General features: G+C 40.6%; 1 protein-coding gene across 4 annotated transcripts in view; it reads right to left on the bottom strand.

Annotated features, from left to right (window-relative positions):
* Window positions 1-12,183, bottom strand: part of LOC139458146 (hemicentin-1-like) — an 83,127-nt gene that overhangs the window by 42,582 nt on the left and 28,362 nt on the right. For 3 of the 4 annotated variants that reach the window (XM_071239460.1, XM_071239461.1, XM_071239464.1), the window contains exons 8-14: window positions 9,333-9,449; window positions 8,449-8,467; window positions 7,297-7,322; window positions 5,858-5,965; window positions 3,928-3,996; window positions 3,523-3,588; window positions 3,109-3,189 (exon numbers count right to left, since the gene is read on the bottom strand). In XM_071239460.1, coding sequence (XP_071095561.1) covers window positions 3,109-3,189; window positions 3,523-3,588; window positions 3,928-3,996; window positions 5,858-5,965; window positions 7,297-7,322; window positions 8,449-8,467; window positions 9,333-9,449 — 486 coding nt within the window. The remainder of the gene's footprint in view (window positions 1-3,108; window positions 3,190-3,522; window positions 3,589-3,927; window positions 3,997-5,857; window positions 5,966-7,296; window positions 7,323-8,448; window positions 8,468-9,332; window positions 9,450-12,183) is intronic. The other variant, XM_071239462.1, reaches the window with a different exon arrangement.

Here is a 12,183-nt window from a genome sequence, read left to right as displayed (position 1 = left end):
AAGTGCATCGAATTTTCAACTGAAATACACGTTAGACGGGATTGGGTTGGGGAGTTTGAGACATATTTCACCCCTTGTGTATATTTTGAAAGAGAGTGGATTCTAATAGCTAAAAAGGCATACAATTCATTGTTTTAATCAGATTTTCTTGTACAGAAAGAAGTGCATTGGGCAGTGCATTTAACTCAAGAGTACAGTTGGTAGGAGCCCAGATAAAACTAATAAAACACCATTTTCATACGAAACCGACGCAATACAAATAGCAGATAATAATAGCTGCTTTGACTTCTGTTTGCAATGGAAGTAAAATCGTCGAAATACAGAGTTGGAAATATCCCTCCGGGATACAAATTAATAAAATATTGATATCGGGATCTGATAACAGTAATAGGGTGATAGGTAACTTTTATCGAAATGAACACTTTGTAAGTGGCGAGAAACCTAGCAATTATATGAGAAATACATTCTGCGCTTTGAGCATAATATCCAGCAAGGAAAAGCGTGTAAAAAATATATTACTAATAGGATTATATTTTACAGATTTAATTGATAAAGCCAGCAAAGAGGGTTCCAGTGATCCTGGCACCGTCAGGCTGGTTAGGCTCATCAGCAACTCAGGGTCCTTCATTGTTCTTTTCCTCTCACTTTCCTTTCCTCTCAGTCCAAATATTCAATATGCCCTCAAGGAATCAAGAGTTTGATTTAGAATTTTCTCTTTTTGTCCTTTACTTTGTTTTTCACTTTATCCAAATTTATTTTTGACGTTTTGACATTGATTGCCCCGAGGAACATAGTTACAAGCAAATTTCTATCCAGAATATACCTTTCCTTGTTTCAGTTAGTTTTATTTGGAAACCTTGTTGGTTCCTTTTTTTAAAAACCGTATGCAGCATACACAGTGACAGAAATAATGTCATTTAAATTATCAAGTCGCTTCTGTCGAAATGATTGGTGAAATTGCCTAAATGGCTTCCGTTTCTAAATTGTGAAATCACAGATTTCATCATAAAATGACAAGCAAAATATCCAACAGATGATCAGCGGGATCATTTACGCAAGAGGGGTCCGGATCGGGAGAAAGCTCAAAATCATCTTACTCTTCTTCTTCTGATGATTATTATTGACAGGAAAGTAATTCACTTTTGTTCGTCTACTTTACAATATGCACAGGGACCTGTGCGTAGATGTCGTCATCCAAAGGAACAACCTTCTCTGTGCAAGGACAAGGGAGACCACCCTTCTTTGTGCAAGGACAAGGGAGACCACCCTTATCTGTGCAAGGACAAGGGAGACCACCCTTATCTGTACAAGGACAAGGGAGACCACCCTTCTCTGTGCAAGGACAAGGGAGACCACCCTTCTCTGTACAATGACAAGGGAGACCACCCTTTTTCTGTGCAAGGACAAGGGAGACCACCCTTCTCTGTACAATGACAAGGGAGACCACCCTTTTTCTGTGCAAGGACAAGGGAGACCACCCTTCTCTGTACAAGGACAAGGGAGACCACCCTTCTCTGTTTATTGCGTCCAAGCTCCTGTGTTCGCGTACAAGGCATCGGGGTCCTGGTCGGGGGGCGTGGCGTCAGCTAACAAGAATAGTAACGGATGTATTAGCTTTCTATATCATAATGCGTAGCCTAGTAGCCAAGTGGAAAAAGCAGTGGCTCGTCACGCTGAGGAAACAGTCTGTACAGCCCTGGAATTGTGCCAGGAAACGAAAATAAAAAAACAACCTTATTATTAGCGTGATATGAAACAAACCTCGAAGCGCGAGACAAAATATTCATGTTTCACTAGCGATGCATATATTCTATGCATATATAGCATGTAGACATGTTATGCAACTGTATTATCAGAATTGGGCTGCTTTCTACGAGAATGGACTCAGCAACGAACAACTCTTGACAGAGACAAACCACAGACAAACCGACTCGCTAAAAGACCAGATAGAAAAACATTTCCCAATTTGTTATTATTTTAGAATGTCAAATATTGCCAAAAACCCAGTATCGTACCACAACTACACCTCACCCAACCCATGATCTTCACTATACAAAACGCATACATATTCAGATTAACATGTGGGATTCTATGTTCCAAATACATAAACTACGGTTATAACGAACTCAAAGGGACTACTGATTTTAGCTCGATATAACCGTAGTTCGTTATAAGCTTATACACAGCGTGTAAACAGCGAATGGCTGGGACAAAAAAATGTTCGATATATCCGTCACTTCGTAATAAGCGTTTTCGTTATAAACGTAGTTTACTGATACAGTATTATTTCTACCACCACTGCACCTGATCCAACCTATTCTGTTCCCCACACAATATGCATACATCCTAAATAGTCCGAACATACGTTTGGGTTCTATATTCCAAATACCAAGGATGATTTGAAACGCCACTGCAACTCCATACGCCGTAAATACGAACACAAAACCATCTGAAATCTATATTCCCCTTTACCGCGTTATAACAGTTGAAATAAAATATACCAAAAACTGTATATCCCAATACAAAATGTGTCACAATCACAAATAAGAAATACGCCGTTAAAACCATATTTGAGATAAAACAGAATACGATGCCTTTATAACAGTTTGACATCACATACTACATTGATTGAGTATGGTTTTACGCCGCTTTTAGCAATATTCCAGCAATATCACGGCAGGGGGACACTAGAAATAGGCTTCACACATTGTACCCATGTTGGGAATCGAACCCGGCTCTTCGGCGTGACGAGCGAACGCTTTAACCACTAGGCTACCCGACTGCCCCTTACATACTACAAGAACATTACCACGTTAAATCAGTTGAAATGTACAGGAAGCTCCAAATCGAATACCAACTAATGAGACTCACGCCTTGTTATTAGGAGTTGGGCTGACATTTAGTCCCAGAAATAAAATTATTTTATTTAAAAATATATATCTACAAAATAAAATAAAGAAATCCAAATGGAGCCGAGAACAAACCTTAATTGCAGGAGCTGAAGCTATCGAGAGTTTGCCAAATCATTCTAGACTTGACTTGGACTCCTTTATAATTTCTTTCTCTCCCTTCTACGATCACGAAAACGCTCAATATAAGACAATTTACCATTCTTCTCCATCAGATGACCTTTAGGCTTTCCTTTCTTCTTCTCCTTCTGAGGCATGGCATAGATGTCCGCTGCAGGATCTGGAGCAATTGTATAGCATTGGATCAAACAAATGCGTATGATCAGACCAAGGCAGACAAACGTCACTTTGTCATTCTGTCAACTGAAATTATTATTGTCACAATCTCACACAGGGCAAGTATTAACTTGTCTTAAACTATAGCTTGACAGTACGGAAATAAACCATGTGCATCGTTCGGATTTATGAGTAAAACGAAAAAACTCAACAAATAGGTCTTTCTAGTAGGGACAATTTTATTAGTAATGACACACGTATGTGCGGATTAGGCTAGATTTTATCGAGACTATATTGATAAGAGACACTTAACAGAGACAAAACTCAATATTCTCACCTTCTTGTTTCTCGGTAGTTTTCTTTTTCTTGGCATCCTTCTGAGGTTGGGCGTAGATGTCCCCGCCTGTATAATACATTACATGAAGTAATGCTGCTTTACGTCACTGTTATATGTGAGAAATATGTGAGGTCGGCAGTCAAACATCGGCAATGGTCCACACGGTCCGGGTGCGAGGACACGCACTCAAGTCTCAGCACCCGAACCTTTGTCAGCCAGATATTTCTGACTGAAACATGCACTAACATATTCTAACTCGGAGTTTGGAGTTGAGAATCATACAACTACAAAAGATCAAAATTTTTTTCATTTTGTTCCCTAATGACAAAATTCCGACATATTTCTGACCATTGTTTTTGTTAAGACTGGCTACAACCATTGGAATGACATAATTATTAATCTTACGATTATTCTCTTCAATCTTGTCTGTTCTCTTCTCCTTCTGTGGTTTGGCATACATTTCATCTATTGCATCTGTGCAGAAAATCATACCACTCACAAAATCATACCACTCACAAAATCGTACCACTGACAAAATCATATCACTCACAAAATCATACCACTGACAAAATTATACCACTGACAAAATCATACCATTCACAAAAACATTACACTGACAAAATCATACCAATGACAAAATCATACCAATGACAAAATCATACCAATGACAAAATCATACCAATGACAAAATTATACCACTAAAGAAATCGTACCACTGACAAAATCATACCACCGACAAATCATACCACTGACAAAATCATACCACTCACAAAATTATACCAATGACAAAATAATACCACTCACAAAATCATTACAATGACAAAATCATACCAATGACAAAATCATACCAATGACAAAATCATACCACTGACAAAATTATACCACTAAAGAAATCGTACCACTGACAAAAACATACAACCGACAAATCATACCACTGACAAAATCATACCACTGACAAAATTATACCACTCACAACATCATACCACTCACAAAATCATTACACTGACAAAATCATACCAATGACAAAATCATACCAATGACAAAATCATACCAATGACAAAATTATACCCCTGAAGAAATCGTACCACTGACAAAATCATACCACTGACAAAATCATACCACTGACAAAATCATACCACTGACAAAATTATACCACTCACAAAATCATTACACTGACAAAATCATACCAATGACAAAATCATTACACTGACAAAATCATACCAATGACAAAATCATACCACTGACAAAATTATACCACTGACAAAATCATACCACCTACAAAATCATACCACCGACAAAATCATACCAATGAATAAATCATACCACTGACAAAATTATACCCCTGAAGAAATCGTACCACTGACAAAATCATACCACCGACAAAATCATACCACTGACAAAATCATACCACTGACAAAATTATACCACTGACAAAATCATACCACCTACAAAATCATACCACCGACAAAATCATACCAATGAATAAATCATACCACTGACAAAATTATACCCCTGAAGAAATCGTACCACTGACAAAATCATACCACCGACAAAATCATACCACTGACAAAATCATACCACTGACAAAATTATACCACCGACAAAATCATTACACTGACAAAATTATATCCCCGACAAAATCATACCACTGACAAAATTATACCCCTGAAGAAATCGTACCACCGACAAAATCATACCACCGACAAAATCATACCACTGACGAAATCATACCACTGACAAAATAAGCTCACTTCTGACCCAAAGACATTCAGGAGCCAGCCTGCCTTCATACCTCCGGTATTTTCAACAGAGATATGTAATGAACCCAGAATTGTCTAATTTAATTTAAATTCTTTCTGTTAATATTCCACATACATAGATATCACAATAAGCGTTTACCAGTGTATACAGTTCTCATTAAGCACCATTTGTAAATCTTTGGATGAACATGGAATGGACACGGAATGAACGGAGAGTGAAATTTGAATGAACATGGAATGGACACGGAATGAACGGAGAGTGAAATTTGAATGAACATGGAATGGACACGGAATGAACAGAGAGTGAAATTTGAATGAACTTGGAATGGACACGGAATGAACGGAGAGTGAAATTTGAATGAACATGGAATGGACACGGAATGAAGAGAGAGTGAAATTTGAATGAACATGGAATGGACGCGGAATGAACAGAGAGTGAAATTTGAATGAACATGGAATGGACACGTGATCGTGGATCATCTCTGTGATGTCTGCGTTAACAGAGATCCCAAATGGGAAATTCAGTTCGAAATGAACTCATGCCTGGCCATTGTAACACCCTCAGGTATGCTTACTGTTCGCTGTCTTCACCTTGTTGATGTCGGTGTACAGGTCACTGTGGTCCACCACCAGGGAGCGCTGCAGGTCGCCAGACGTTTCATACAACACATTGTCCTCCATAACTAGAAACAGAGGAAAAGTAAGTTTCTTAATCAGCAGATCTTTCTGTTGACATTTTTCATTGTGAGCACTCTCTTGCCTAGAAAGTGGTCCTACTTCCACATAGAATCCTTCAATCAGTTTCACGAAATCACCTTCAAAAACGATCTTACATTCACTCACCACTTACTGCGGCACAAGACACACACGCACGCACGGACGCACACACACACACACACGCACGCACGCACACACGCACGTACGTACAAACACACAAGGACGCACACACACGCACGCACGCGCACACACACACACACGCATATATATGCACGGACACAAACAATGACAAAACCATTCCCCTACAAAAACACACACACACATCGCAATATAGGTGCAATGATCTTGAATGTGACGTTAAACCCCATATCACCTCACCGCATGCACCTATGTCACCAGGGCTTCCAACGAAAACCAGCAGAGTGCAACCAAACTATGGAATATGTACTCACAATAAAAATCCCGACTCTTATGACAAGCACAGACCGTTAGGCATCTAATCCAACCCCGGCCATTGCAGCAAATAGGACTATTTTGATGCACAGTATGTTACTTCTATATGACTTGTAAAATCCGAATAAATTAATGGAACTATAATGGGAGATTATTCCAATGTATGCATATTATACACATAAGTTATCTTTAATACATTTTATGTTTATGGATATGTTAACCATATATAGTTATTCCACATCCCATATGATGAACGTGTCTGCACTTTCTGTTTTTCGAAGGGACATAACCATGTTGAAGATGAATTCCATGTTCTTATGATTTGTGACCAGTATTCTAGAGCAAGAAGAAACTCTTTTCCCAAGCGTCTCGTTACCCCTCCCTCTATTGAGAATTTTATAAGACTTATGTCAGCTGAAAACGAACAAATTATAAAACGCTTAGGTAAATTTCTCTCCCAAGTCATGAACATTCGAACGGAAACATAGTGTTGAACGGTAAATCATTATTAAATCTACTCAGCATGCAAATATATATACAGTATATTTCCATTGTATTATTGGCTGGTGGCATTAAGTACTGAATACATTTGTCTGTCTGTCTGTCTGTCTGTCTGTCTGTCGGTTATTCCTTCATCTATATATAACTGCTTTTCGAACAAATTGATAAATATATCGCATGTAGCTATTTCCCTCAGTTTCGATGAGCGACGTTATGCTGGTGACATGACAATGTTACTACCCGAGTATCAACAAGACCTATTAGTTGGACTTTCAAGATGCACTTGATTCAAGGGACAAACATGTTTTTCCACAATTAAACAACAGAGTAAGAAACACTTTACCTATTTCCTCGATTCCGTGCACCTGCCTGTAAAAAAAGCATTGCACTGAAAAGGCATTTTGTAACAATGAGTTTGTTGATTTATTGATGTAAACCTAAAGATAAATAAAACGATAAATTGAAATTGAAATCCTTACAAAAGTCAACTTGGAAAAGAAGCAGTTAATGGATTATTGTTTTTAAATACCTATGTTTCTTTATCAGATTTCTTACTTCATCACTTGTGAACTCCTAGAAACACATAACTCAAAACACTGTTTTTCTCTTTGAGCGCGCACGCGTGTGTGTGTGTGTGTGTGTGTGTGTGTGTGTGTATTTGTTGTTTAACACTGCACTCAGTAATACGTCAGTTAAAAGACTGTTTGTTCTTTGTAGATAAACAGTACATTGTAAGCATGTTTGAAAAGGGCTGATCCTGATCACTGAAAAAGAAGTGTTTTATATATTTTATAAATTTAGGTGTGGGATCGCTTATTCCAATTCGACCAGCTGATCATTGTACGTATGAATATCAGTGACAATAGATGCAGACACCTTAATTTAAGCTTCATGAATATATATATTCCTTTAAAAAAGTCATGTGTACACGTAACATACATATTGTTTGGTTGGTTGGTTTGTTGTTTAACGCCGCACTCAGCAATATTCCAGCTATATGACGGCGATCTGTAAATAATCGAGTCTGGACCAGACAATCCAGTGATTAATATAATGAGCATCGATCCACGCAGTTGGGATCGATGACATTCATCAACCAAGTCAGCGAGCCTGACCACCCGATCCCGTTAGTCGCCTTTTACGGCAAGCATGGTTTGCTGAGGACCTATTCTAACCTGGATCTTCACGGGGCACGTAACATGCATATGTATTGATTACAGAATCTAGTGATGAGGGCATAGCTCCAGGCTCTTCTCAAAATGGATGATTTAGTCAAGCTTTCAAAAAGTGCTTTTACAGGTACAGTAAACTACGGTTATAACGAACACGCTTATAACGAACTAACGGTAATAACGAACTTGCTTTTTGGTCCCGACTACTTGCTGTAGTCATACTGTATATGTACTTATATCGAACTACGGTTATAACGAACTAAAATTAGTAGTCATTTTGAGTTCGTTATAACCGTAGTTTACTGTATTTGGTGTATACGAACCGTTTATCACCCGGGGTACCTGAAATTCAATACAAGCGTATAAACACTGTGAACAAGCCTGCATCTATGTATATTTGACAACCCAAAATAATTGATTCTGGTTGTCTCTGGTCGTCAGTTTGACGCTACAACGTTAACGGTGAACAATTACTGTTCAAATACATAGTTAATATACTACTGTCAAGGTAGCAGTCGTTATATTTGGGCAATCCTTTTTTTTTCGGAAAATACACATTCTAGTACTGGTTTTGGTTGAGTCCCGTCTGGGATTCGAACTCACACTCTCAGAGGGAGGCACCTAATCCCCAGTCCGTCAGCGATCTTACCCATTCATCCTCTAAGACTTCCACCTAAGGCTTTTCTGAGATGCATTTATCCGAATATGTACATCTCACCCCTACTTGAAAGACACTGTCAAGGTGTTTGGCCATACAGTTGTCTGTTTGAATTGGTCGACATTTAGGTTGACATATGTGAGTATGAATATCTCACACATTGCCACTTTCAGAAAGCTAAGTCACTTGCACCTAACCCTCATCCTGCCGGATACTCGAACAAGTGGTAGAACTTATAGACCTTTGTACATTTTAACGCCGCTTTTAACAGTATTCCAGTTATATCACGGCGTGTCAGCTTACTGGGAGGAAAGCCCGAAGTGATGCAGGTCTCAGACGTTTACCACTTCGGTGAAACCCACGAGCACGGGTATGGTGCTGACAAACCTAGAAACATAATCGGGGCGAACCGAGATTGGAGCCCACAATCATAGATTTCTCACGTGTCCAAGGGATGCAACTCCGCACGGCGAATTGCGGCGCCTAAGGCGACTGAGCCACCCGTGCCCAAGGATAAGAAAGGATTCTATAATAAGATTGTGTGTTTACCTGGCTGGGCTCTCTTCCGATTCCTCCAAAGAAGGACGATGGTGATGAAGATGCCGAAAGCTATTAAGACCACTGCTCCTGCAATCCCTGCTATCAGACTGTAGTTGGCTGTCACGTCTGAGGATTAGGAGGCAGTATACAACCTAAAGGGGCTGAGGATTAGGAGGCAGTATACTACCTAAAGGGGCTGAGGATTAGGAGGCAGTATACTACATAAAGGGGCTCAGGATTAGGAGGCAGTATACAACCTAAAGGAGCTGAGGATTAGGAGGCAGTATACTACCTAAAGGGGCTGAGGATTAGGAGGCAGTATACAACCTAAAGGGGCTAAGGATTAGGAGGCAGTATACAACCTAAAGGACCTGAGGATTAGGAGGCAGTATACAACCTAAAGGGGCTGAGGATTAGGAGGCAGTATACTACCTAAAGGGGCTGAGGATTAGGAGGCAGTATACTACATAAAGGGGCTCAGGATTAGGAGGCAGTATACAACCTAAAGGGGCTGAGGATTAGGAGGCAGTATACAACCTAAAGGGGCTGAGGATTAGGAGGCAGTATACAACCTAAAGGGGCTGAGGATTAGGAGGCAGTATACAACCTAAAGGACCTGAGGATTAGGAGGCAGTATACAACCTAAAGGAGCTGAGGATTAGGAGGCAGTATACTACCTAAAGGGGCTGAGGATTAGGAGGCAGTATACTACATAAAGGGGCTCAGGATTAGGAGGCAGTATACTACCTAAAGGAGCTGAGGATTAGGAGGCAGTATACAACCTAAAGGAGCTGAGGATTAGGAGGCAGTATACTACCTAAAGGAGCTGAGGATTAGGAGGCAGTATACAACCTAAAGGGGCTGAGGATTAGGAGGCAGTATACAACCTAAAGGGGCTGAGGATTAGGAGGCAGTATACTACGTAAAGGCGCTGAGGATTAGGAGGCAGTATACTACCTGAGGGACCTGAGGATTAGGAGGCAGTATACTACCTAAAGGAGCTGAGGATTAGGAGGCAGTATACTACCTAAAGGAGCTGAGGATTAGAAGGCAGTATACTACCTAAAGGACCTGAGGATTAGGAGGCAGTATACTACCTAAAGGAGCTGAGGATTAGGAGGCAGTATACAACCTAAAGGGGCTGAGGATTAGGAGGCAGTATACTACCTAAAGGGGCTGAGGATTAGGAGGCAGTATACAACCTAAAGGGGTTGAGGATTAGGAGGCAGTATACTACCTAAAGGAGCTGAGGATTAGGAGGCAGTATACAACCTAAAGGGGCTGAGGATTAGGAGGCAGTATAATACCTAAAGGAGCTGAGGATTAGGAGGCAGTATACAACCTAAAGGGGCTGAGGATTAGGAGGCAGTATACTACGTAAAGGAGCTGAGGATTAGGAGGCAGTATACAACCTAAAGGGGCTGAGGATTAGGAGGCAGTATACTACCTAAAGGACCTGAGGATTAGGAGGCAGTATACAACCTAAAGGGGCTGAGGATTAGGAGGCAGTATACTACCTAAAGGACCTGAGGATTAGGAGGCAGTATACAACCTAAAGGGGCTGAGGATTAGGAGGCAGTATACTACCTAAAGGGGCTGAGGATTAGGAGGCAGTATACTACCTAAAGGGGCTGAGGATTAGGAGGCAGTATACTACCTAAAGGACCTGAGGATTAGGAGGCAGTATACAACCTAAAGGGGCTGAGGATTAGGAGGCAGTATACTACCTAAAGGAGCTGAGGATTAGGAGGCAGTATACAACCTAAAGGGCTGAGGATTAGGAGGCAGTATACTACCTAAAGGGGCTGAGGATTAGAAGGCAGTATACTACCTAAAGGGGCTGAGGATTAGGAGGCAGTTTACAACCTAAAGGAGCTGAGGATTAGGAGGCAGTATACAACCTAAAGGGGCTGAGGATTAGGAGGCAGTATACTATCTAAAGGAGCTGAGGATTAGGAGGCAGTATAATACCTAAAGGAGCTGAGGATTAGGAGGCAGTATACAACCTAAAGGGGCTGAGGATTAGGAGGCAGTATACTACCTAAAGGAGCTGAGGATTAGGAGGCAGTATACTATCTAAAGGAGCTGAGGATTAGGAGGCAGTATACTATCTAAAGGAGCTGAGGATTAGGAGGCAATATACTATCTAAAGGAGCTGAGGATTAGGAGGCAGTATAATACCTAAAGGAGCTGAGGATTAGGAGGCAGTTTACAACCTAAAGGACCTGAGGATTAGGAGGCAGTATACTATCTAAAGGAGCTGAGGATTAGGAGGCAGTATAATACCTAAAGGAGCTGAGGATTAGGAGGCAGTATACAACCCAAAGGAGCTGAGGATTAGGAGGCAGTATACTACCTATAGGGGCTGAGGATTAGGAGGCAGTGTACTACGTAAAGGAGCTGAGGATTAGGAGGCAGTATAATACCTAAAGGAGCTGAGGATTAGGAGGCAGTATACTACCTAAAGGAGCTGTGAGTTAGGAGGCAGTATACAACATAAAGGGGCTGAAGATTAGGAGGCAGTATACAACCTAAAGGACCTGAGGATTAGGAGGCAGTATAATACCTAAAGGAGCTGAGGATTAGGAGGCAGTATAATACCTAAAGGAGCTGAGGATTAGGAGGCAGTATACAACCTAAAGGACCTGAAGATTAGGAGGCAGTATACTATCTAAAGGAGCTGAGGATTAGGAGGCAGTATACTATCTAAAGGAGCTGAGGATTAGGAGGCAGTATAATACCTAAAGGAGCTGAGGATTAGGAGGCAGTTTACAACCTAAAGGACCTGAGGATTAGGAGGCAGTATACTATCTAAAGGAGCTGAGGATTAGGAGGCAGTATAATACCTAAAGGAGCTGAG

The sequence above is a fragment of the Haliotis cracherodii genome, unplaced genomic scaffold (genome assembly GCF_022045235.1).
Source record: "Haliotis cracherodii isolate W230 unplaced genomic scaffold, xgHalCrac1.p SCAF_12, whole genome shotgun sequence".
Taxonomy (NCBI): Eukaryota; Metazoa; Mollusca; class Gastropoda; order Lepetellida; family Haliotidae; genus Haliotis; species Haliotis cracherodii.
This window is presented reverse-complemented; position numbering and strand designations above follow the sequence as displayed.